Here is a 27,726-nt window from a genome sequence, read left to right as displayed (position 1 = left end):
TCTTTGCATTGGGAATGAAAAGAAACAAAAGAATAATGTTTTAAACCAATAAAAAAAATTAATAAAAAGCATTTTAATAATTAATTAAACAAATTTGAAGGTGTTGTCAAATTTGGCAGCAAGGGGGAGAGATGTCAATCTATGTCATGCCATATCAGATTTGGCTTCTTGGTTGGAAAATATTAATGCTGTATTTTGTTACCGTTATTGCTAATTTGGACATTTTGACATTTCCTTTGGAGATACTCTAATATTTTTGGTAAAAATCTATATTTAACACACTTGAATTTCAGAGTCGAACAAAGTCCATCAAACTCTATGTACAATACAACCCTCAACCCCACATCAGATTAACGTAAAATATGGAGTGTGCTATCTATATACCCTATTTTACTTCTCACACATCCCTTGATAATTTTTATCCGTTGATCTTCTTCAATTCATCCGATCCAACGACCAAAAATTAAAAGGGTGTATGAGAAGTAAGATGGAGTGTGTGGATATCACACCCCTAAAATATCAGTATTTAAACTCATAATCTTAATTCAATTTTGATTTCCCTAATATTCTTTTTATCATCTTTGAGTGCAGCGAACTTGTAATCATGTTAACTCTAATTATGATTTCTCTAAAAATATATCATCATTATATTGGAATATATAAAACTTTAAAATCATGCTAATTTTAACCCACTGTGAGCAATGCAAACCCATTAAATGGATATTATCAAGGATTTCACTTTGTAATAAGATTCGTTGTAATGGATATTATCAACGATCATGTACAAAAACACCAAACAAATCGATATCGTTTGACGAAAATTGAGTATATAAATTCCATCTCACCGTCGTATGTTTATGCTATGGACTCAACCTGTATCAATTTAATCAAGGGAACGGTTTCCGGGTGTAACAAAATTAAGAAGAAAAATGAACTTTGAGCTCATTCAACAGTTCTCCATTGCAGCTCGATCTGCACTTGACCATTCTTCGAGTCTATAAGATGGTATTTCTGATTGATTCGCTTGTTTGAAACGACATCCGTAAGAGTGATTTGAACATATCCCAGAGATTCCTGATTCCACAAAATACGAATGATTTTGTCAGATAATATAAACAAAACAAGGATGCGGAAAGAATTTTTCATAACATCCGAAAGGAAAACTACAAGTCCTTTTGGATAGAAAGTTGAGTGCAGTTGCTTGACATAGGAGGTATTCACAACATTATCCAGGATAGCTGTCCATTTGCAATAATAAGCAAAAATGAGACATGATTCGCACCTTTCCATGCAGAAGGCCCATCCTCGACGAGGTGCTGACAACCTCCACATGTAGTTTGTCATTAGTAGGAGGTTCCTCACACATGAACTGAAAATCCTCTGCCCATCTTGGATCTCTGCTTTTCTTTAGCACCTGCACAGCTCAAAGGAAATTGATAAACATAACAAGAAACAATCTTAAAATCGCAGACTTCGGGCATTTTCTACGACTCCAAGATGCATACATTCTCGAGTGTTTGTGTCTCTGTATGATAACTGATAAACATAAAGATGGTGCTCTCATACCTTGGTTCTCTTTTCCTCCCCTCTGAAAATAAGTCTTACAGATGGATTACAGTGGTGCTTTCCTTCAAGATCTTGACCTTCATGAACTACAACAACAAGCAAACCTCCACCGGGTGGCGTTCCCTCGGGAGCTTTCTGTACTGTCAGTGTTTCATCAAATCCTTTTTGCATGTCCTCCTCTTTGAAAGGTTTATAATGCAATTCCACTTCAAGCTGCCCCCGCTGCTTCTCATTTGTGGCATCATTCAAGTCCATGTTTTTAAGGAGGTCGAGAGTCATAACTTTTGGCTCGTTGTGGGGTAGATCTTTCATAGGTACTACATTCATACCCATTTTATCATGTTTGCCCACCTACACAAGGAATAAAATGCATCATATAGTGAAAGATTTTGTTGTTGATGCCCTGTGGACGTAGGCAAATAGCCAAACCACATTAATTCTTGGTGTTATTTGTCTTGGTTATTTTGTTTTCGATTTTCGAGTTTGTTTTGTTTTGCCCATTCTTAAGTGCCATAACATACAATATGACTTTCGATGGTAAACTGGTATACTATACCTTCTCCCAGTCGTAAACAAGAAGTTCTAAAGCCTGAGACTCTGGATCTTTAACAACCAAGTTAAATTCCTCATTCCATTCAGGATTCAGGTTCTTGTGCTTGACAGTGGTCTTCTTCGAAGGCATATTGTTCTCGGTGAGCTTTAATTTCACATAAGGGTCTGAAGCACCAAGAAGATCCTTCTTTTTCAACTTCATTGCCCTCAGAACCTTCACATGGAGCATTCCTACAGGCCGGTTAAAGGCTCTGCAACGTCGAATAACTTTGTCAGCCAAAACTTAAAGAAACAAAAAGTATGTAGTGACAATAAATTTCAGACAAATATAGAGACGTACTTTGCTGGGTCCATTATTGGCACTTCGAGAGTTTTGGGCCACAGATACATGTTAGCAACCTGATCTTTGATTAGCTCCTGCGGAAAAACCATTTCTAACACAGTTAAAACTACTATTATGAAACTGATAAGTATAACACCATGATTAAGAATAAGTTGATCACATATGTGCAAAGAACAGAAACAGAGAAAGACATTGACATTCTACCTGGACGAATCTATAAAGGCCAGGTATTGACATAAGATCAGCGCCGAAAAGCTTTAATCCGAAATCAACATAAGGCTGCAAAACCACAAGAAAATAATCACGGAAAAGGTTGAAGAATTAGCACTGGAAAGCATAAGATCTACATAAGCTCTTATGGAAAATCATAAGGAAAACACGAAACAGATTCAACAAAGAATATATTCTTGACGAAAGACAATCCGGAATATACATAATCAGGATTGATCTGGACTTCCTAAAAATGAACATTGTAATGTGTGTACCGTAAAACTTGTAAAATAAAGAGGAGCTTCGACATTATAGTTGAATAGAACTATGTACTTGCGGTTACAATACTGTAGCCATCACGGAGAAAACAATGGCAACTTCCTTGAAAACAAGATAAGTAAATATATAGTTCTATGTTATTAAGACCCAAAGGGCCAGTACGACGCCACTATTAAATTTTTATTTCACCAAAACACAAACCTTATCCATGAGAGACACGTTTATCTGTGCGAAACAAGGAAAGCTTGGAACCAACGGCTTCAAAGTGATACGCGGTGCAACAAAAACTTGTAAATCCAGTACCTGAAGTGAAGCAAACAGTACAACATTAATAGAAGCAATACTATCTCCCTGCCTCAATCAAAGGACACAAAAATTAACGGTAGAACATATTCCTAGCACAGAACAGAAAACCTGAACGGTTGCTTTCATTCCAAATGCTTTAGCAGCAACAAGGACATTAGGGTTTCCAGCCCATTTTATGGAGGGTTCCATAATCAACTCTTTCTCATCAGTGACATAAACTTTCATGCCTAAAACCAATAAGATGCAAAAAAACGAATGTGATGTTTGGAAAACACTTTTTTATAAAATATGCGTGTGTATGCACACACACACACACATACACAGTTCAAGAAGACAGTGAACTGCCAAAGCTGGAATGGAAGTTCCTAATAACTCTTTGATGAGGTGTTTGTGGAATATCAAGTTAACGAACCTTGGAAAGTCGGTGGTAAGGAACCTAAAGTCAGTGTTTCAAACTCAACAGATTCAATCTTGTAATTTGGAATTTCCTTAGCAATTATGGGCTTTGCAATTTCTTTTGCAGTCTTGCAGATTGCCTATAGAAGAATAAAACAGAAAGCCATGAAGCATCAATAAAAAGTCAAGATTATATGAGAAAAGCAAAGGAGCTAGATGAGTTTCAAGCACCTTGTCTAGATACGGCCACATATATTCAAGAAATCTGTTTAGCCAGTCAAGCTTCACATGGGAAAAAAGAAAATGTCAAAGAGAATGTAAATGCTATAACACCATGTTATTTAACATTATGAAAGAATAGTTACTGACACGATCGTAGTCTGGATTTTTCACCCACTGAGGTATCTCGGGAAGCATACGCTGCAATGTCTCTGTATCTTGATCAACCAAGGGACGAATTTCAGGATTCTAATAAACACAATTCAAACTATTAGAATTACACAAACAAAGATAGACATGTCATATTTTTCCACAAATATGCAACAAACAATGTGCATCACCTTCTTTTCTCGTTTGTTCCAATCTTTTCTTTATCTACAGTTATAATCTAGTAAAAGTTACTTTAAACCAAACAAAAACAGTGAGTCGATATTTAATAAATCGACACAGTCATGTAGTACTGAGTTGATAATTTAGCAATGCTGAACACAGAGCACCTATTGACCAAAAAAAAAAAAAGAACACAGAGCACCTATACTGCTTGTTTCATGAAAGTCAAGCTAAATTAAAAATCTCTCCAACTACCCAGAAGATATTTATTTTTTAACAAAATACTATATAAAAAAATGCAGATAGAAATGCTGCAACACACTCAATGTATACACATACATATAATATAGTATCTATATATGTATGTATCGACATACACACACATATGCACATATTATATAAGGATTTTACCAAAGGTGCCCTAGAAATTGACCTAACTCATCAGTTTGATCCCTCAATTTAAAAATCGATCAATGTGAATTTTACTACCACACGTCAATGCCGTCCCTGAATTTGACTATCGCACATCATTATTAAATGAAGAAATCCCACAGCATATTAATCATTTACACGGATGAAGAAATTAAGGAAACCCAGAGCAATCAAAGCAGATAATAACAAATCAAATTACATGTTGACGAATAATCAAAACCCAAAACAAAAAAAAAAATCCAAAAATATAAACAAATATAAACGAAAAATGACGATATTATATATATATCAGAAAACAAGAATGCAAAGAGAGGACCACCTGAACATCAGAAGATTGGACATAAATGAACAGGAAATATCCAGCTACGAGGCCGATTGAAATCCCGAGTCCGAATCCGCAGAACCCAAAAATCGTACTGAAGAACCCCATTTCCTCAATTAACCAAACCCAAATCAAGATTTTCTTGCGCTAATCTCTATGTCTTCCAGCTTTTCAGATCAGTTAATCACTGATTAACATCGCCTAATTACGTAATCTTTGAATATTGAAATTGTTTAGTTTGCATTCCATTTTGTAAAGCACGAGGGGAAGGACTTGGTCTTGATTCGTTAGATTAAAGTTTGCGATTGAATAGAATAATCCACCGTTATTTGAGAAGCCGTTGACAAATTATAATCTAATTATATAATTATATATATAAGTGCCTAGCCTCACATGAGCACATGAGCCTACGTCCTACATCGGACGGACCGCTACCGGCCGGCAAATGCGCACATTTTTTTAATATGACCGGATATTTTAAAAAAAAATAAAAAAGTTTAAAATATTGAAATTAATAAAAAAGAAACTATGCTTTTTTTTAATATTTCCAATAAAAAGAAATGAGCCCTTGTATGACGACGTTAGATTAATAATCAACACACAAAACCAAAAATCCCTAAAATATAACAATTATAAATGAAAAATGGTGATATTTTATCAGAATACAAGAATGCAAGGACCACCTCCACCTGAACATCGGAAGATTGGACATAGATGAACAGGAAATATCCAACGAAGTGGCCATTTTATCACAGTAGTAGAGAAGTGTTGAGTCTTGCATGACTGCATAGGTTCAAGTTGTCGTTTGACAAAAAAAATAAATAAGAAGGGATGAGTGTCCTCTCCGGATCCTCTTTGTGAGGATTCTAGGATCAATTCATCATAGCCGTTAATCATACATTGTGAAATCAATTTCCGTTAGAAATTCGTATTCTTTGAAATTTGCAAAAGCAACAGCCAAAAACACCTTTTAAGAGAGTATATGAAAGAGCAGTAGTAAGTGTTCATGTCACTATGTTCGCCGTGCATTATATTATTTTCCTCGAAATGGATAAAAAGTCTACTTATACCTTCCCACTGGCTAATTAGCTACTAAGCAGCCTGTGGCAATTATTCATAAGGGATCAAGGTAATCTCCAGCCGGAAAGAAAAAGGAAGATCGAGGTAACCAGTTCAGCAAGTCGACAACTTCTAGGACTCTACTTGGCTCTCTTGTGAGCTTCATACAAGTAACCTAGGCTCACAACAACAGCAGCAACCGCGACTCCTACCGCTCCTTGTGCCAGTATAGCGCTGTCATTAGAAGTTGTCTTTGAGGAAGTGGGGTTTGGAGTAAACCCGAGCTCTGAAAGTTTCTTATGCGATTCAGAATAATCTCTAAAAAATGCTTCCGCATCCTGTCATACGCCAAATTTAGCAAGAGTAAGAAAAAGAATGTCAAATAAAAAAAGCATAAATAAACCCACAACGATAGCTAATTTTATATGTATCTAAAAAAAACATCAAGGGCAAGCATAGGGATGGGCACAAGACAGCTGGTGCAGGGCCCTGACCCCATCCATGCTCATCCCTAGCTAAGTAACTTGGTTTATCAAAGTTCAATCACTCCAACCAAACACAAAATTGGGGTTCGGTATCCGCTGCAAAATGTAAAACTTAACCATATTTGCCTCCGCTTTTAAGTGGCCATGATGCCAGAAGAGGTGTTCTGTTACTGCTTAATAATGAGCCTGTTTTAACCCAATATCGGTTAATATCAATTCAGAGAAAAGGCTAGCCCAAATTGAAGAAGAAAAGGGGAGATGGTTTACTTGAGTAAGCTCCATTTTCAATCCCGACGAAACCTGTTTTTATTGGATTGCTTACAATTTACAAGGGCTTGTAAGAAATTAAGAGCTAATAAAGTAAACCATCTTATAAACAGCTCAACCTAAATCTAGCATTTTTCCAAGTGGTTGGCAGGTCAGGGGTGATCAAATTACGCACCACCAGAACATGGGTGAGCCACATTTGATTATTTTTTAAATTAGTGTCAATCGACAATATTAAAGTAGCTCTAAACAAACAGTGTAAGTATGTAAATATAATCAAGCAGTGATAAATAACCCAACACTATTTACCAGAAAAACAGGACCGAAACAAGCCCAAACCCGAATTACCTTTGCATACAGATCAACATATTTACGGAACTCAGGATCCTCCACTAAAGCTGCATCTGTCGGAAGTTTCAACAACCCCTCTGACTCCTCGTTCAACAGTTCACTGTCAACAATGAGTAGCAACAAATGTTCATATCCACAAGCAAGCATAATGACATAAAATGATAAATTATCACCAATTTTTCAAGTCTTACACAAAGTATGAGTTATCAAACTGCAGAGGTTCCTTAGTCCAAGGACCATCAAAACCAGATCTGTCTGGATGTGCCCTTCCCTATAAGACCAGAGCAAATGAAGCAGAGTAAACATGTCTATATAATACCAAAGAAGACCGTATATAGACGCATCAAGGAGGAAGAATTACCAGTGTATGACCCCCAGATAGTGCAACAATATCCTTGTCAGACAACCCCATTCTATAAAACCTTTCCCTCAAATGTGGTGCACCTATTATCAAAACATAAAATACACCGACAAGAAATTAAACTTCTTTTAATGAACAACAAAAAATTCATCTCCCAAAAATTTTAACTGAAAATGATACACAAGCAAAGTATGCCCAACTTCTTATACATCTCCCGCATTCTTAACACATAAACAAAGCTAGGAGATGGGAAGAAGTGGGTTGAGTTTTAACATGGAGCAAGTTATAGCAATTCCATGGAATAACAGAGGAATCCCACCATGCAAACCAATCTGAACTTATGAGAATATATTAGTGGTGTAACATCAAAAATGAGTCATATTAAAAAAAAAAAAAAGTTGGAAAGCCTCAGTTGTTTCCGTGGCTTTGTTGAGCTCTACAGGAAATCTGTGCACGCTAATGACTACAACTATTTGCATTAAGAACTTGCAACCAACACCGAGAACAACATAATGAGGACATGTACCATGTTAGTATGTTACACATCCTGACATGGATACAAAGCTGCTCAACGAGTACCTCTGACTCTTAGAAACTTAGAAGTTTGCTAGACATAAACCATTAATGCCAAAATATAACAGAGATGTTATTAGAAAACTGTTCTACTCTATCCAGAAACTTCTTAGTCTCTGATATGTAAATGCATACAATTCATGAATTATAATCCAATTAAAATGCAACCATATAAGAAATATAAAAATTGGGAAAATTAAATATTGAAGAAGATATCTAAGGTATTGGAATAAACCTCGTTTAGCATCTGGAAGTCGTCCTTCCTTAGGAGAAATTTTAGAATCCTACGAAAAAGTACAAAAAAGCAGATGAAAACTTGAAAGTAATGATAAGGAAACTCGTTATGTTTCTTGAAATAAGTGATCACTGACCACAATATACCTTCCTGCCTGAAGAAAAATCAATGACGGGGCCTCCAGTGACCTCAACTGCAACAACACCCGCAAGCTGAAAATACAAGTAATCATGCCCCTTAATCGCTACTTTCATTGAAGAATCCATGCTATCTTCGACACATTTAGGAAAAACTGTGGTGATCTTTGTAAAACCTCTTCATTTGCAAATAATTTGATGAACTACAATTATATTACAGGCAGAGTAAATTTTCAGAACTATAATCACCTGGTATAGGTCTGCATATGTAATCCTTGGATGCTTCAACTTCACTTCCTCTGACATAAAAGAGAAGCACCCATCAAAAATACCCCACATTGGATATCTACTTAAAAGCATGACTCTCAAATGCATTATTTGTATGTACTCCTTGTAGATTAGGTAAATTGCGGTTTGACCCACTGAACTATCACCCCAGTTGAAATTGACCCCCTAAACTATTTTTTTGGTAAATTAACCCCTTGAACTATTTAAAATCAGTCAATTAACCCCTTGCCGTTAGATTGCAAAATCAATTCCGTCAAATTCAATGGCAAATTAGTCATTTCGTCATCAATTGTTACTTGTCAGCTATAACCACCAATAAAATTTTGACACATGGACACAGAATAATTCAAAAACATATAGAATAATGAGAAAACATATAAAACCCAAACGTTTACATAATGGACCATCTCAAATTGAAATTACAAATTATTTTGTTTTCAAATGTCATAAGTTCATTGGTGGTTATAGTTGACAAGTAAGAATTGATGAAGAAAAGACTAATTTTCCTTTGAATTTGATGAAATAGTGGATTGAATCTACCGATAAGGGGTCAATTGGCTGACTTCAAACAGTTCAAGGGTTAATTTACCAAAAAAATAGTTCAGGGGGTCAATTTCAAATGGAGTAATAGTTCAAGGGGTCAAATGGCAGTTTACCCTTGTAGATTTAATGATCATACAATTTTGTATAATGGCCAAACGAATGACACTGTAGTTACATATATATTGAAACATGTAAGGCACCTTGGAGACAACCTAATATGCTACATAATGACAACTTTAATACACGGTTGCTTACTATGATTGCATTACAGTTTTCTTATCAGTTTCATTTAGAAATGAGAAACTGAAGCAAACCCAAGTATGCAGTATGCACATTGTCTTTAGTTGCATATACAAGACCATAAAACCATCTAAATTCGTTAAATGCTTGGCATTAAGGACTTGCGCTATCTGAATTGCAAACAAAGACCAATTGTAGCACTGATAAACTCATATAAACAGCCAACGAACCATCAAAGCTTGCATAGCATGTCATATGACACAAAAATAAAATTACAATATCTCGATTCTCGCTTCTCATATACAGAATTGCATGTTTTTTAAATGAATTACTGATTTTTTTTTTTTTTTTTTTTACAGCTACAAGATCAACTGATCAAGTTTAGTAAATTGAATACCGATTGACGATACGAAACAGCAGAAATGAACATACCACAAAAATCAATAGCCTTCTTCAAGCCATTGTTGGAACCATGAGAGTACTCCTCCTCGTTCCGAATTGAACCATTCGGCCCACCCGTCTTCGTCTTGGCATCGTAGGTCCCAGCATCGTGCCACCTACAAAACACCTCCAAAAACAATCAATCATAACTCCAACAAAATAGATACAAACAATGATGCAAATGCTGCGATAGTTATGTTTGGCTACTGAGAAAATGCAAGAAACGGATTCGGATTTTTCATTTACCGAAAATTTTATCGGGAAACAAACAGAGAGAGAGAGAGAGAGAGAGAGAGAGCATACGCCAAGCGGAGCATGATCGGAGCGCAGCTTCGGCTGTAAATGAGAGCGCGGAGATCGCGGCGAGCCTTGTCGATTTCTTTGAGGTACTCTTTGTCAACGAGCGGCGACGTCATCGGAACCGGAAGTGAGTGCTCGACAGTGACTCGGGGCGAAGAGAGAGAACGATGATTTTGAATTGATGGTGCAGCGGGACAGATGTGGCTTTGTGAGAGAGAGAGAGAGAGAGAGAAGGGTGGGTATAGTGCGAGGGCGAAAGGCCCAGCAAATGAGGAGCTGCACCGACCGTGCTCACAAGGTCATAATTGTCATTTCACCATTCTCAGGATTAGAAAATTCGAGTTCAATTAATTTTCCATCCGTTGGATAACTTCTGTCACGGGTCGACAAAACTTACCTGTGTTTTGCACCAGTACTTCTCGCTTCGAAGTTAATTTACTTCAGAAAAATTGGCAGATTAAATAAGGGAGCGAAGGATGAAATATTCCGAATATTTTAATCTAATAGGCTTAATGACTTAAGTAAAATAAACTTAGCAAAATATTTTTTAAGGTATTAAGTCCTTCTAAGAATATAGAAGCACGTTCCTCTCCGCATCCAACTTTTCAGTTATGCATCTGGAACTCCGACCAGGGGTTCACAATATGGGTCGAATTCCAAAAGATCATATCTTTGAGAAACAAGCAAGCAGCACTAGCAGAAGTTGGCTAGCTCTGAATCAAGCAAATAGTTTGAAGGTTGTTTCGTTACGCATTACACAAAACTTATTCTGGGATGATTCACTCATGATCCGTTGGTAACTATTCATCTTCAAAGCGGAGCCCTATCTCAGAAGCATAGTTGGGGGAATTTATGAGACTATAATTTTTTGAGACCATGACATGTGGCACCTCGGGTGGCAAGAAGGACCAGAAGACCCATAGCCCTGAAGCGTAGTCCAATAACCTTAGTCTGGTAGGCTAGGCTTAAGCCCATTGAAGATATTACTTGTCTCCCAAGTAAGGAAACTCTAATTCAAGTCAAATTAGGATATCTTGGGGTTAGACAGCATAATCATAATCCTAGGAGAATTGGATATATGTTCTAGATTATCTCCTATATAGACTCCCGATTTAATTGGAATTCCTTTCTCTACAAGAATTATCGATATCTTTATAAATATTCTAGCCTGGTATTTATTAGAGGACATTTCTCTCAACCTTTCTATGATAAACTCTCTCAAATTTGATATTATCTACAAGACTACGACACACATATTCTTTCGACACCTACATAGGCTCATCATGCATACATTTTGCCATCTCTGTGAAGACACATCCATGTAGAACTCATCTCCTTAACGGCCAGTGATAGGCTTTTAGTCAAGGATGGTACATGATGTCTTGCATATCAAAGCATGCTTTCTTAGAATTATACATGTGCTTTGATTCTCCTTTTCTAGAGATATGTAGGCAGTCCAATCTGGATTCAACAATACCCCCAATCAACCTCATTCTCCTCTCGCTAGAGATCATTGGCAATTTCGACTAGATTTCACCCACCAAACAACTTACATAGCACAAAACATCACTGTAATAGTGCACTCATGTCATATAAATCACCTTTTTATGTACAAAGTTAAACACTTTGAACATATACGAGTGTACTTAAACTGGTCTATGTGATAAGGAGAAAACAAACTAAGACCATCCAAAGGAGATGTCAAATACGTCAACTAGGACTAAAAGACATCAAGGTGTTCTCCAAGGGAGATGTCATTTATGACACGCACGACCCCGATATCCTCCAAACACCAAGGTAGGCACATGCTAGCTGACACCCGAAGGTGACAAAGCCATACTTATATGCATGAGAAATATGAAGAAAGAACGGACATAAATAAAACTCGTAAATTTAATTATAATGAATATGCAATTGTGGAATGTGTTTAAAGCATACAACTAAACCAAAACATTGAAGAAGGAATATTATAAAAATGTATGAACACATAAATGGGTCCTACATTAAGAGGACTCGAAGATACTGATGCGGGAATGCCTTGACGTCAGGATTGTATACCTCGATTCTAAGTCCTGAGGGGGGCGCAAAACAAAACATGAGTGGACTAAGTTTATATATAAGTAATACTAAAACAGTTATTCTTCAACATACTAACCCCTAGTTTAGAAAACTAATATAACATAATAAGTAATAGGTTTTCCGAAAACCCCAGCATGCCATAAAACCTTCGTAAAACATATATCATATATGGTGTGCTTAATAGCATCATAAAGGCATATATATATAAATCTTCATTCGCCCAAAGGCACTTCGTCACTCACCCGTAGGAATATATAAAGATCTTACGGCTGAAGCCATCTACAAACACCCCGCCAAAGCCATATATAAGTATATAAGTATCTTCCGCCCGTAGGCACTACATCCCCCGGTCGAAGCCATATATAAGTATCTTCCAACCGAAGCCATCTACAAACGCCCGGTTGAAGCCATATATAAGTATCTTATGCCCATAGCCATATATAAGCACATAAAATAATAAACATAATATTTCCAAAATATATCTCATCGGAGCTCAATAGCTCAAACATCATATCATAAATCATGTTTGTAATATATAATCATAAATCGTTCAAAGAACGTAAATCCGATAAAGCATGATATTCCATAAAGTGTAAATCCGATTTAATCAAAAATGTTTCATAAGACGTAGTCATAAAATCATGCTTTCATATATGCATTTCTAATAATAAAATCATACATTTTAGAAGGGGTCCACTCACCTTACTCTGTTGTCGAAGAGCCGTGCAAGCTAGGTAGGACGGAAACGCCACTAACAAATTCACCTAAGCACATAAAGGAACCAATTAATAAGCCTCTACTAACAGATTAAATTTGGGAAATCGGATGTCGAAAACGGATTCAGGACGTCGAAATACCCTAAAAGAGGTCCCGGGCAAATTTCGTAAAAGTCAACAAGAATATTCCAGAGAATTTTCCATGAATATTTCAGAGAATATTCCCTAACCCGCCGTGATTTGGCGAGAAAACGCCTCGAAAGCGGCGGAGGTCACCGGAAACTGGGCACCTTTAAAAGGTTATAACTTCTTCTTAGCCAAATCGAACCCATAATATGTCAAAACGAAGCTTAAGACAAGAGGAATAAGATTATACCTTCAAAAGCCAAAAGATGACCAGAGATGGCTAAAAAATGCCTGCAAACACGCAGGTCTTGCCAGTAAACTGGGGAAGAGTCCCTTCGTCATTTCTATGTGCGTGGGGTTCACACAGAGGGTGGGGGATGGTGGTGTGCAGCAGTTGTTGTTGTTGTGTTTGTATGCTTTCCCAAAGAGGGAAGGTTAGAAAGATAAGAGAAATGAGAGAAGAGAGAATACGAGGGAGAAGAGAGGGAAAAAAAAAGAGGGAATCGGGGACCAAAAACAGAGGTGGGCCCTACATGGCACACCAAATAAGACCAAAAAGCAAACATTTAAAATAAACACCCCAACCAAAGTGAAATTACAAAATTGCCCTTGACATTCCATAAAATTCGAGACAGGTTGTTATAATCTACACCCGTTAAGAAAATTTCATCCCCGAAATTTGAAATAACTTGCTATACATAAATGCTTAAAGATAGCAAGAAGAGAATATATATATATATATATATATATATATATATATATAAAGAAGAAATCAAGTCACAACGGTTGCATCAAAGAGAATATGCCACACCATCGCGTTGCAATGATTCCTCTTTCATGCCTCCAAGCTCATACCTTCTTCCCACATCAGTATAAAAGTAGAACCATACTTTATAAAGATATAAAGTCAAAAATATATAATAACGTAAGGTCAAAAATATATACGCACATTAAGATAACGTCAAAATGGATATTTATAAACAAAAAAGCCAAGAACTCGTACTAAACTTAAAACTGAAAGTGGAAAAGACTCACCCCAAACTTTTGTAACGTTAAACATACAAATATATAACTACAATAAGGTAAGTTAAAATACTTGTATTGAAAATAAAAACCGACATTGAAAAGTGGGTCTTACCCAAGCATTCATAATGTCACATACTCTGAGAATAGGTGTGTGTCTTTGGGTCAAGTCTTAACAATAACTACTCAATAATAACTACCGTAGACGGGTCTACCTGCCCACTTGCTTAACAAACCCAACGAATAAGCCATCGATATTACAGTCTGCAGCCCGCAACATCGACAACACATTGTTGTCTCGATAAGCAAGTAGTAATTTCCTAAGGGTGCAACATTACCAGTTTATCCAACTCCAAGGCGACATTATCAGAAACACACAATTTCCCTTATTGTAAATTTGATCCTCCAAATAACAATTCGCAATACTCATCTGTCTAACCAGTGTTACCTATAGAAGCTATCATACCATGTCCCAAATAGTGTCATACCCAAACCGAAAATAAAAAATGTCGTAGTAAACAACTTCGAAAGAGATTGGTGCAAAATCTAATTATGTTGAAATCACAAAACGAACAAACATAACACGTCCTTCAAGGTCTAAATAGTTCGTTCATATTGTCCAACAGTCAGAGAATGAAATGCAGTACTAGACAACAACTTAGTACCCATGGCTTTCAAGAAAACTTCATGAGACTTAGAAGTGAAACGCGCATCACGATGAGGCACAATAGTGACGGCACACCCTAAAATCAAACAATGTGATTCACAAAGCCTAAGCAAGCTGATTCATTGAAAATTTCTCTCGGATTTAGTGAATGGCTATGTCGAGAAGGCTAAAGGAACACTCAAGAATTTAAGGGTCAAACAAGTCCACAAATCTGAAGTATGAGATAACTGGAGTAAGTGCTTGAGTTTGATGCGAGAACATGTACGAGTACAAAACTTGATTTGGTGGTAAGTCGAGATGGTTGAGTGCGAGCTCAACTCGATTGGTAATAAAAAGTAATTTGATAGGCGGAAACATAGACTTGTTCCCCTTCTAATAATCACAACAACTTGTTACAACGATAACCTAGAGGTATTCAATTTCCAGTTGTTATGATTCGCTCAATATGGTGATAATGAGTGATTGAATGACTGGTGGTCTCAACAAAAACTTTTGAACCAGAGTGGTTTTCTTGAATAATCTTTCTGCTTTAGAAATCGTACGAAGTGTCGTAGAGTACGCAGGAACCCAAAGTTGACTAGAATGCCATTTAGCATCAGGAGGTGAATCTAGGGTTTCGGTCGAAATCGATGTTGAATGAGATGTCAGTCAAACAAAGTCTAGAATGAAGAATTATGCCAAGTGGTCGAAAGTATAGTCCTCACAAACTGGTAAATGAAATGACAAGTGAGTTGATTAACAAATACTAAAATGTCATCATAGTCTCTACATGTACAAGGTAGTTTGTGTGGAGCCAAAAATAATCAAGAGGCGACACATAGATTTTTGGGCAAAAATGACAAAATTACCCTTGAGGAGCACCTGAATTCCTACACGCGAGCAGTGGACAAACATTCCACAATCAAATCAAAAGTGCCTAAAATAGGTAACAAATTCAAAGTTATTTCATCCATCCTCATCCTATATTTTCCACAAGGTAATTATTTCATAACCTCCAAAATATTCATTCCAAAAATTTGTTAATTGGCTAATTAATGGATTAATTACCTAATTAATCCATTAATTGCCAAATAACTCACACATTAAACCACAAAATGCACACAAAAATCATCCCAAAGGCCGGCCACCTTTTCTCCAAAAGGGACCGGCCATGCCCTATAAATACTACCCATTTTTCTCTAAAAACCTAAGTCCACACTCTTACAAAACTCCAAAAACTCTCTAAACATTTTTTTCTCTAAATTCTAACTTTGGCATCAGAGGTTCTTCAGCCAAAGCCCTCCCCATTCATTGTGGGCGCATGAGGCTCTTGGCCTTGACCCTAAGGTGTTAATTGTTTTGTAGGTGCAATTTTGTCAAAGAAGAAGGAGGCGGGAATTTGCATCCATAAATTAGTGTTTTCATTGAGAGTTGAAGTACACACACTCGTAGAAGACTCTCTCATAAAAGGTTTTTTTCTATTTTTTTCTTGTCCATTTGTATATTTTTCGTACGTTCTTATTATTAGAATTTTTTATTTGTAAAGATTCTTTGATTAAACGTAAAAGAGAAATACAATGGCTAGAAATTTAGAAAATTCCACAAGTGAAAATTCCAATACTCAAGAAATGGGACTGCGGCGATCCACAAGGCTAAATGTGATCATAAGTGGAGCGGCACCACCGCTATGAGGCTCCACCATGGCAACCACCGCGGTGGCCACCACGACCACCACCCGCAGCGAGGTCCATGACACCACCACCACGGCCCGAGCCGTGCCATCTAAGCAAGCCCAAGTCATGTCATTCAAGGCCCATGACACCAAAACCACGACCCAAGCCATGTCACTCCAAGGCCAACATGAGCCCAATGCGTTGCCAAGCCAAGTCCTAGCCTCGCACCCACGTGCGCCATACGTCGAGCAGCCTGCTCCTGTGACCCAGCTTGCTCCCGCCGAGCAGCTTGCTCTCGTGGCCTAGCCAGCTCCCGTCGAGCAGCCTGCTCCTGTGACCCAGTCTACTCCTATGGCCTTCCAAGCAGCCCAAATCAATCCAAGATTAGTTCAACCGCCCCAGCTCCAAATTCTCATACCAACGATCGAACTGGGAGCATTTTCACCATATTCTTCTGCGGATTTGACATTTCCTAACTCAAATCTCGCCCCCGGAGTCTACCACACTTCCACTGCTCAAGGAGACACATTTCTTCCAAGCTATTCCAACCCAAATAAAGAACAACACTTGTCTCAACAAGTTATAGAGATGACGAGCGCCCTCGCACAGTAAACGACCTTGGTGAACCAGTTCTTGCAGCGTACCGAGATGCAATGTGCCCCAAACGATGTGTCCCGAAGTAAGACAAGAGCAGACAAAGAACCCATTCAGCAGTGTTCCGTCAAGCAGTCACTCGACTAGCCACAAACCAAGCGTTTGGGCATTGTACGATGATTGGGCCCCTGAGATAGCTATACTTTCATCTTAGTGCGCGAATAAGCGTGCACTCTCGGCTAGGCCCACGGACGAGCATACATTCACGGTTGGGGTCACACTCCGATAGTCAACATGAGCAACCTTCCAAACAAAGTGTTCATTCTCGGCTAAGCCCACAAAGAGCATCATTCACCTCACATCAGAGTAGGCAGCACGACAGATGGAGAGAAGCAGTCACTCAATTCGGCTCAAGTTCAACTAGCAGCCTGCGAAGAACTCGCTCGCCTGCTAGGAATGCACCATACGCAACGTATTCGCAGCATAGACGAGCCAAACACATGGAAGAACAGCCTAGAACAGCAAATCACAACTGGGGGCAGCCGAGAGCTCTGCTACCCCCGACAAAGACAAATTAAGGAAGAAGCAGAGAGACTCTTGACTAAGCGATTGTGTGATTTCCAACGCAACAAGGTCACCGATAAGGCACTACGATGGAACATGACCAACATAAGCAGGTCACCCTTCACGGACGAGATCATGCAAGCAGAGCCTCCATGCAAGTTCAACATACCACATTTCACATCTTTCAAATGGGATGAAGACCTGGAGAGACACTTAAAGCATTACTGAAGCACAATGATCCTCTATCGAAACAACGACGATCTCATGTGCAAGATAAATCACACATTAAACCACAAAATGCACACAAAAAGCATCCCAAAGGTTGGCCCCCTTTTCTCCAAAAGGGACCGGCCATGCCCTATAAATACTACCCATTTTTCTCTAAAAACCTAAGTCCACATTCTTGCAAAACCCCAAAAACTCTCTAAACACTTTTCTTTCTAAATTCTAACTTTGGCATCAACCATAGCCCCCTCATTCATTGTGGGCGTGTGAGGTTCTTGGCCTTGACCCTAAGGTGTTAATTGTTTTGTAGGTGCAATTTTGTCCAAGAAGAAGGAGGCGGAAATTTGCATCCACAGTTTGTACATGAAATCTACGATACATTCACCCATTTCCATTCGCATCCTCAGTGGGTCCTCGACAACCTAAAAAGGATAACCATGGAAATTCCTTCCCACCTCCAAATAGGAATAAAAATGAATTGAGATAAGCCCGATAACTTCTATCTCAACGCTTCCACTTACCAGTAACTCAGACATTTACTCATATATTTAGCGATATCCCATTCATACAATACCAGTAATAAGATGGACGACAATAGTGGTACAATTTAGTACTGCCATCATGTATGGCATACGCTGAAACGTAAGCCTCATCAAGAATTTTCCTTTTTCACAACTTCAATACCCTTACGCAAAACAATTTGTTTCTTAACAACAAAGTTCCAACTCCCTAGACTTTCAAATCTCGTCTCGTGTTATTCGACGTTTTCTCCTTCAAACTCACACATTATTGATCAAACTCATCGGGCTTTCTACCCGAAAACTACTGATACAATCTTGACTAAGAAGTGAGCCTACAATACTTACCAGGGATCGGACGCCAAAGTAAGACCAATTCCTTGAAAAGAAAACGATAATGGGACATAAATAACTCGAATGAAGGTAAGATGTCCATGAGATTCCTGACTAAAGACATATGCTATGACATTTGTCTGACCAAGATGATACTCAAAACTGCAATCTGAATCACCAATAAGTTTCATCCACCTCTTTCGTCTAAAACTCAAATATTTCTGTGTTAAAACACACTACAACTTCTTTGATCAGAAAGGATGCAACACTTTTCGCAGTAGAGAAAACGTCACTAGATTTTACAGCAAGGGAAAACAGTTACCAGCTTTAGGTCAAGAATATGATGATTCACTTCATACGGTTCCAACTGTTAAGAAGCACACGCGTTACTCAGTCATGCTGCATTAGCGTGCAGCCAAACATTCAATAACACATCATCGAAGAATTCGAAATTTATCGATGTCTTCAAAAAGTGTAAAAATGATGATCAACAGAGTCAATACTTCCTTTGTCAGAAACTTCGTTCACCTTCAATGTCTCAAACAAAATTGAGTAGTTTCTTAGCCAAAAAGGAAATAGGGCTATACTCAAAGAATCATTAAGCACGGCTGATAGAAAGTGATGAGGCCAAGGACATTTTGCATTTCACAATACCTTGTGAGGATTTTCAATTTCTAACGGTCGTAACCCTTTTTTGGAAATTGATGAGAGTAGTGTCTGCTACAAAAGAGTCTTCTAAGAAAGTATCTAATCTAAACAAAATCAATGTTCGAAGAATTTGGTGTAAAGCTGATAGTCGATGTTTAGTGAACTCGACCTCGTTGTTGAAGTAAGCAAAAAGCTCATTGGTAAGACAATCGCCGAGAAATCTTTTGAGGGTCCATATAATGTCCCTCAGTGGAAATAGCAAGTCAAAAAACATGATTTGATCCCACCAAACTAACATTTGCTACACTACGCATGCAACTGATGCTTCATCACTTTTCCCAACACGAACTTCGAATGTTTCGAGCAATCTCCATATAGACATAACTCTGCCCACCATTCCTAGGTAACACATGTCGCAGAGTAACATCATCGTTTCAGAACACTCCAGCTGGTCTGGTCCAAACCTTAACCCACATTAAGATTTTTATGTTTCACAACACTCACATGTAGATCCGACTCTGCCCACCATTCTTAAGGAACGCATGTCGTAGAGTAGATCCGACTCTGCCCACCAATGAGGCGCAATCCTGACACGAATTCTTGTATTTCAAATAGAATGTGACAATTCAGATAGAAAAAGGTTTGCATAACTACACCGAATGACACCAAAATTTGGAAACCGTGACATCCAAATGATGTTAAGGCCAACACACTACTACAGTAATAGAAGATCCTAAGTATGCTCTGATTAAACCATGCTTTGATACCAAACTGACACGACCGACCCTGATATTCTCTAAACACCAGGGTAGGCACGTGCTAGTCGACACCCGAAGGTGACGAAGCCATACTTACATGCATGAGAACTATGAAGAAAGAACGAACATAAATAAAACTCATAAATTTAATTATAATGAATATGCAATTGTGGAACGTGTTCAAAGCACACAACTAAACCAGAAAGTTGAAGAAGGAATATTATAAAGATGTATGAACACAGAAATGGGTCCTATATCGAGAGGACTTAAAGATATTGATGCGGAAGTGCCTTGACGCTGGGATTGTACGCCTCAATTCTAAGTCTTGAAGGGGCACAAAACAAAACATGAGTGGACCAAGTTTATATATAAGTAATACTAAAACAGTTATTCTTCAACGTACTAACCCCCAGTTTAGAAAACTCATATAACATAATAAGTAATAGGTTTTCCGAAAACCTTAGCATGCCATAAAACATATATCATATATAATGTGCTTAATAGCATCACAAAGGCATATATATATAAATCTTCATTTGCCCGAAGGCACTTCATCACCTTCCTATAGGCATATATAAATATCTTCTGGCCGAAGCCATCTACATACACCCGGCTGAAGCCATATATAAGTATCTTTTGCTTGTAAGCACTACATCCCCTGGCCAAAGCCATATATAAGTATCTTCTGGCTAAAGCCATCTACAAACGCCTGGCCGAAGCCATATATAAGTATCTTCCGCTCGTAGGCACATATAAGCACAGAAAATCATAAACATAATATTTTCAAAATATATCTCATCAAAGCTCAATAGCTCAAACATCATATCATAAATCATGTTTGTAGTATATAATCATAAATCTTTCAAAGCACTTAAATCTGATAAAGCATGATATTCCATAAAACGTAAATCTGATTTACTAAAAAACATTTCATAAGACATAGTCATAAAATCATGCTTTCATGTATGTATTTCTAATAATAAAATCATGCATTTTAGAAAGGGTCCACTCACCTTACTCTGTTGTCGAAGAGCCGTGCAAACTAAGTAGGACGGAAACGCCACTAAAAAAAGCACATAAGCACTTAAAGGGACCAATTAATAAAACTTTACTAAAACGATTAAATTTGGAAAAATGGACATCGAAAACGGATTCAGGACGTCGAAATACCTTAAGAGGGGTCCCAAGCAAATTTTGTAAAAGTAAACAAAAAGTCAACAACAAAAATATTCTAGGTCGAATTTGGGTTAGGTCAACGGTCAACGGGTAGGGTTGACCCTGTTCGCCAGAAACCCATCGGAAACTGGGTTTTGGCTGAATTTTGGGGTAATATTCAAAGCTCCATAACTTCTTCAATACTCAACGAAATCGTGTGATTAAAAATGAAAATCATACTTCTCGACAAGACGAAGAAAATGGTACCTTTCTTGATGGCTAACTCACCGTGATTTGGTTGAAAAATGTCTCGAAAGTGGCGGAGGTCGTCGAAAACTGGGTAAACTTTAAAAGGTTATAACTTCCTCATTTCTTAGCCAAATCAGACCCACAATATGTCAAAATGAAGCTTAAGACTAGAGGAATATGATTAGACCTATTTGGAGGCCAAAAGGTGACCAGAGATGGCCCAAAAATGCCTGCAAACACACCGGTCTCGCCGGTAAACTGGGGTAGAGTCCCCTCGCCGTTTCTGGGTTCATGGGGTTCACATGGAGGGTGGGGGATGGTGGTGTGCAGCAGTTGTTGTTGTTGTTGTGTTTGTGTGCTTTCCTAGAGATGGGAGGTTAGAGAGAGATGAGAGAAATGAGAGAAGAGAGAGTGAGAGAGCCTTACGGGGGAAAAGAGAGGGAAAAAGAGAGAGGGAACCAGGGACCAAAAATAGAGGTAGGCCTCACGTGGCACACCAAATAAGACCAAAAAGCAAACATTTAAAGTAAATACCCCAACCAAAGTGAAATTACAAAATTGCCCTCGACGTTCCATAAAATCTGGGACGAAGCGTTACAATACATGATGTGGCAGCTGAGTCATTTGACTCTTTGCTTTCTAGCTGCCTTTTTTTTTACAATAAACAAAGATGGTGTCAAATGCCTTTAATCTAAATTACCTATTAATAGAACCCTCTTTGTCAACCAAAAGAGGGTGAAAAACCTATTTGTCTTCTATAACATATAATAAAAATAATAAAAAAAAAATGATGGCAATAATGTAATTTGACATATCTAAATTTTACTATTTTTTATTCAAGCCTCGCATGCAGCTAATGTTAAGATATATCTAATATTAAAATAAATAAATAAATAAAAAACCAAAAACCTCCCACTCCAGCCCACTTTCTCTCTCACCCTCTCTCATTCTCATTTTAAAAACAAATAAAAAAATTGTTCATACAAAATGTGTAGGCATATAGCTTAGTTTTTAATGCCTAAGTCCCATTGACAACTAATAAAATGGAAACTAAGATCAAACTTTAATTAATTTTTAATAGTTAATGTAACTATGGACCCAATATACAAGCCCTCTAAGGAAAGCTATCCCTATTTTTCTTTTCAGAAAAATGAATTAGTTGTGGGATCCATCCTACATCAAGCTTCAACGATCTGAACCATCTATTATATAAGTCTCGATTCATAAATCATCTTTGTAAAAATTTAATTCAATCTGAGACTATTTACCTATTTAATTACCACGGTGAAATTTCAATGTTTCTTAGAATACAGTGTTTGTTACTTTCTTTGAACTCAATTAGATGCCTCAAATATTTTTTATTTTGCTAATATTTTGGAAAGATGATTTGTGATGTACAACTTTAACAATAGATGGTTTGGATCATTTGTGAAGTCTGGACTTTTAGGTTTGGCTTTCCTTGTCAACATTGTAAGTGTACCACATGCTCAATCTAGCTTTAGGCTGTTTTTTGTTTATGGGTTGTGTCAGCTGTGAAAAAATGTACAAGGATGGGACGCATCTCACTTCAAAAGGTTTGTTCATGCATGTGCATTTCACGTTGACATTCCTACTTCATTCTGAGTAGCCTAGTTGTCTAGTCAGGCTTGAACGCGAATTTCCAGCAAGCTGAGCACACAAATTAAGACTTATCCATATAGGCTTCCTAATAACTTTCTAATGATATTTAGATCCCATCCCTTAATCTTTTCTGATCAGTTTGTAGGACGACAAGTGTCCTTGGTAGGTGAAAAACAAACTAAAGCTTTTGGGGTTAAGATCCCCATCTAGGGTTCTTTGGTTTTGGGGGTTTTCATATTATATTTCTAGAGAGAGAGAGAAAAAAAAAGGCATTAAGGCTTCACCTTCCTCTTTGTTCTTCATTTATGAAACCCTAATTGGAAAACCTTATTTCATGCATTAAACACCCAATCATTAAAGAATAGGGTTGCATTGTATTTGGTTTGCATTAAATTTGTGATCAAGTGTTTCTAGTTTCAAATCTTTGAAACTGACCCATTTTAAGATTCTCGTCAATTTCTTCCTTTAACTGTTTGACTGGAGAAACTGACCAGATATCTGAATCCATATATGCATAACATATAGCCATATCGTCATATGCATAGTTTGTGTGTTGGTCTTGGTGCCACAAGGTGAAGAGCTCAAAAGGAGCTGCCACTTCGTGAAGACGAAAGGAGTTCATCTTGTGTGAGGTAAGATTACACAAAGGTAAACCTGCTCCATAGATAGAGATCTAGGAATTGAGCTTTGCGTGGTACTTTCTATAAAACTTGATTATGCTAGTGGATTGGACTTAGTGGAGAGTCCATAGTTTTTTAACCTAGAGGTGAGTTTTTCCGATCAAAAACATCTTGTGTTCAAAGTTATCTATATGGTGTCACATACCTCACATACATATACATGTTACATGTATCACTTGAATATTTAATAAGTATGTGATTACAATCATGCTCACTTGACACATGAATAACTCGGAACAAACTGAAGGCTTGCTAACTAGGATAACTTTTGGTAACTAAAATTGGTCTTTTAATCTTTGATTTATTGATTAACATATCTATCTTAGTTGACTAGCAAGCTTGACTGGTTAGTCCAACATATTATTATTTTTATATACAAGTTATTTCACCTGGTACCAATTTCATCATTAAAGTTCAATATGATGTAGATCCACAACTAACTACCATTTTTGAAAAAAATGGAGATCCTTTTCCTTAAATGGTCTGACCCAAAATATTAATAAAATAAATTTTAACACATCTATTGAAAAGAAAGAAAATTTAACATATATATTCAATTAAGTGAGAGGTCTTAGGTTCAATTATCGCCAAATGTGAATTTGAACCACATTATATTTAGCCCATTGTGAGACTTAGCCTATTCCCCCTCCCCCTTAATGTAGATAATATCGTTTATTCAAAAAGAAAAAGAAAAATTAACCACGTCAATTAACATCCATATTCAATAAAATGGTCGCCACTTAGTACTACGGTTTAGTGGTATTCCTCTTCACTTGTAAGTGGGAGGTCTTAGGTTCGATTCTTGTCAGCAGTGAATTTGAACCATATTATTGCTAGCCTATTGTGAGGCAAAGTCCATCCCCTTCCCCTTTAGCGTAGATAATATCGTTTGTTCAAAAAAGAAAAAAATTTAAATACGTCAATAATCAAATAAAATTTTGACATCTCCTTGGAAGATGCTCGAAGAGCATCTCCAATGGAGTCCTAAAGGGACAACCACCATATAAAATGAGTATAAAACAAATATAGAGACAAAATGAATCTCCAATTTATCAGAAAGTGAGTCTCTAAAGTATAGGGACTCACCGGATACTTGGTGTATGTACCCATATATAGTCTCTATAATAAACACACCCATTTAAAAAAATATAAACCCAAAATCAGTGTCATGCAACACATTCAATGCATAAATAGAGCAGTATCTCTCACATATTTGTTTCATGCTTAATTCTTATTTTTGCTGATTTTACTTAATCCCTTATACGTTTTAATTAATCCTTCATATGCTGATTTTGCTTAGATGATTAAAAAAATTAAAAATTTTAAATCCCATATATGCATCTACTAGTATGCTTTGGAAAAGGCGTTAATTTTGTTTCTAAACCTTAAAAAATTTTGAAATCAAATGGAAAAACTTGCATAAATCATTTCATATTTTAGTTAGAGGATTCAAAACTTCAAAATCATCATCCATCGGTAAAAAAATAGCTTCTTTTTTTTAGAGCGTCTTAGAGTTTTAGTTAGAATGAACGTAAGATAAAAATTACTTGATGATAGGATTTGATGAGAAAGCAACTCCACTGTTGCTTATTGCCTTGCGAATAGGCAACCCAATCCACTTTCATTCCTCCCCAAAGCACTCCAGGCCACTTTGGCAATTGGACTTAAGGTGTGAAACGCCCCGATCCCGGTGTCCCAAGGACAACGAGATGACCACGTGTTGGCCAACACTCAAGGGTGACACAAGCCATTTTATGAAGGCATATGCCGATAACATATGAAACATGCATAATAATTTCGCGCATAACTACGCAATATAAAATTCAAGTACAAACCTTAACAAAAGTATAATAATATGCAACTGCTAACAATTTAAAAGTGATAATGCATGACATGTTCAGAGCATACTACTAATTCGAAATACAAGTGGAAGGAATATTAGAAAGTGCGATTACAAAAGATGTCATACACAGAGGGGAGGACACAAATTCACTGATATGGGAATGCCTCGTTCCTAGGTTCTGAGGGGGCGCAAAACAAAACATAAGTGGACCAAGTTTATATATAAGTAATACTAAAACAATTATTCTTCAACATACTAACCCCCAGTTTAGAAAAACTCATATAGTATAATAAGTAATAGGTTTTCCGAAAACCTTAGCATGCCATAAAACCTTCGTAAAACATATATCATATATAGTGTGCTTAGTAGTGGTATCACAATCGCCCGAAGGCCTTACATCGCCCACCCGAAGGAATATATAAATCTTCCGCATGTAGGCCCTACATCGCCCATTCGAAGGCATATATAGATATCATTCACCCAAAGGCCCTACATCACTCGCCTAAAGGCATATATAAATCTTCCGCCCGTAGTCCCTACGTCAAACGCTCGAAGGCATATTTATAAATCTTTTTCCCATAGGCCCTACATCACCCGCCCGAAGACCTTACATCACTCGCCCGAAGACATATATATATCTTCTACCTGTAGGCCCTACATCACCCGCCCGAAGGCTTATATAAATCTTCCGGCCGAATGCCCTACATCGCCCACCCTGAAGGCATATATAAATCTTCCGCCCGAATGCCCTACATCGCCCACCCCGAAGGCATATATAAATCTTCCACTCTAAGGCTTTACATCGCCCGCCTGAAGGCATATATAAATCTTCCGCCTGAATGCCCTACATCGCCCACCCCGAAGGCATATATAAATCTTCCGCTCGAAGGCCTTACATCGCTCGCCTGAATGCATATATAAATCTTCCGCCCAAAGGCTTTACATCGCCCACCCGAAGGCATATATAAATCTTCCACCCGAAGGCCCTACATAGCATGCCCGAAGGCATATATAAATGAATATCCACTAAGTAAGCACAAAAAATCATAAACATAATCTTTCCAAAATATATCTTATCGGTGCTCAATAGCTCAAACATTATATCAAACATCATATCATAAATCATATTCATAAATATCTTTGTAACGTAAATTTAATAAACCATGATATTTTATAAAGTGTAAATCCGATAACAAAATAAATGTTTCATAAAACATAGTCATAAAATCATGTTTTTCATGTATGCATTTCTAATAATAAAATCATGCATTTTAGAAGGGGTTCACTCATAGATACTCAATCACCAAAGAGCCGTTCGAACTAGGGAAGACGAAAGCGCACCTAAGCACATAAAGGGACCAATTAATAAAACTATACTACAATGATTGAATTTGGGAAAACAGACGTCGAAAAACTTAAGGGGGGACCTCGGGTACCCCCATGCGTCTCATGCGCTGTCTGCCCCAAAGAACACGCACCACCCCATCTCGATGACATGTGAAATATGCATAATAATTTCGGCGTAACTACACAATATAAATTTCAAGTACAAACTTTAACAAAAGTATAATAATATTCAACTCCAACAATTTAAAAGTGAGAATGTCTGACATGTTCAGAGCATACGCATTCATAAAATAGCTTGCGTCACCATCGGGTGTTCACCAGTACGTGGTCATTCCGTTGTCCTTCGGACATTGGGATTGGGGTGTGTCAAGGTGAGCCTAATGGAAAAGTCAGCCAACAATCACCTGGCCCAATGCCTTGCCTATATGACTCAAGCTTGACGTCATCATGACACCAACCACAATTTAAATTATTAAAAAATTAAAAAATTATTAAAAATGATAAAAAAACTAATTTTTTTTTTTAAACATTTGATATTAGCTACACTAAGGGATATATGGCTTTAGCTTCACAATGAGCTAGTACTAATGTTGTTCAAATTCATGTTTGGTGAGAATCGAACCTAAGACCTCTCACTTACAAGTGGAGAGGAATTAAAAATATAATAAATTATAATTTTTTCCTATAAATATCT

At 37.4% G+C, this 27,726-nt stretch overlaps 2 protein-coding genes and 1 pseudogene across 3 annotated transcripts; 1 reads left to right on the top strand and 2 right to left on the bottom strand.

Annotated features, from left to right (window-relative positions):
• Positions 1–695: 695 nt before the first annotated feature.
• Positions 696–5,300, bottom strand: LOC137726679 (synaptotagmin-2). 2 transcript variants are annotated; one of them, XM_088694622.1, is made up of 13 exons: positions 4,953–5,070; positions 4,213–4,272; positions 4,022–4,120; positions 3,884–3,934; positions 3,669–3,792; positions 3,365–3,483; positions 3,152–3,253; positions 2,666–2,740; positions 2,459–2,535; positions 2,123–2,369; positions 1,567–1,917; positions 1,283–1,414; positions 696–1,074 (listed from the first exon to the last, which is right to left on the bottom strand). In XM_088694622.1, exons 3-13 carry the CDS (start codon positions 4,067–4,069, stop codon positions 943–945), a joined length of 1,458 nt encoding a protein of 485 aa, XP_088550748.1. In that variant the 5' UTR covers positions 4,070–4,120; positions 4,213–4,272; positions 4,953–5,070; the 3' UTR covers positions 696–942. The 2 variants fall into 2 exon arrangements, with proteins under 2 accessions (XP_088550748.1, XP_068321720.2); XM_068465619.2 differs by lacking the exon at positions 4,213–4,272 and having other exon boundaries at positions 4,953–5,300.
• A 652-nt stretch (positions 5,301–5,952) lies between these two features.
• Positions 5,953–10,473, bottom strand: LOC137725577 (L-ascorbate peroxidase 3). Its single transcript, XM_068464307.2, has 9 exons — positions 10,239–10,473; positions 9,927–10,051; positions 8,673–8,722; positions 8,433–8,498; positions 8,287–8,335; positions 7,479–7,561; positions 7,309–7,388; positions 7,115–7,217; positions 5,953–6,352 (listed from the first exon to the last, which is right to left on the bottom strand). The coding sequence occupies exons 1-9, from the start codon at positions 10,349–10,351 to the stop codon at positions 6,155–6,157; spliced, it is 867 nt and encodes a 288-aa protein (XP_068320408.2). The 5' UTR covers positions 10,352–10,473; the 3' UTR covers positions 5,953–6,154.
• Positions 10,474–16,525: 6,052 nt separating this feature from the next.
• Positions 16,526–17,884, top strand: LOC148696883 (uncharacterized; annotated as a pseudogene).
• The last annotated feature ends 9,842 nt before the right edge of the window (positions 17,885–27,726 follow it).

The sequence above is a fragment of the Pyrus communis genome, chromosome 5 (assembly GCF_041283825.1).
Source record: "Pyrus communis isolate YQ-2024b chromosome 5, ASM4128382v1, whole genome shotgun sequence".
NCBI classification, from domain to species: Eukaryota; Viridiplantae; Streptophyta; class Magnoliopsida; order Rosales; family Rosaceae; genus Pyrus; species Pyrus communis.
This window is presented reverse-complemented; position numbering and strand designations above follow the sequence as displayed.

Excerpts from the sequence above, each read along its gene's own strand:
- LOC137726679 (XM_068465619.2), bottom strand. The coding sequence starts at position 5,063 with ATGGGGTTCTTCAGTACGATTTTTGGGTTCTGCGGATTCGGACTCGGG. Across the intron at positions 3,793-3,883 it reads TGTGGCCGTATCTAGACAAG|GCAATCTGCAAGACTGCAAA; the intron begins GTGCTTGAAACT and ends ATTCTTCTATAG. Across the intron at positions 1,075-1,282 it reads TGGGCCTTCTGCATGGAAAG|GAATCTCTGGGATATGTTCA; the intron begins GTGCGAATCATG and ends TTGTGGAATCAG.
- LOC137725577 (XM_068464307.2), bottom strand. The coding sequence starts at position 10,351 with ATGACGTCGCCGCTCGTTGACAAAGAGTACCTCAAAGAAATCGACAAG. Across the intron at positions 8,723-9,926 it reads GAAGGCTATTGATTTTTGTG|AGGAAGTGAAGTTGAAGCAT; the intron begins GTATGTTCATTT and ends CTTTTATGTCAG. Across the intron at positions 7,218-7,308 it reads TTTGATAACTCATACTTTGT|TGAACTGTTGAACGAGGAGT; the intron begins GTAAGACTTGAA and ends CATTGTTGACAG.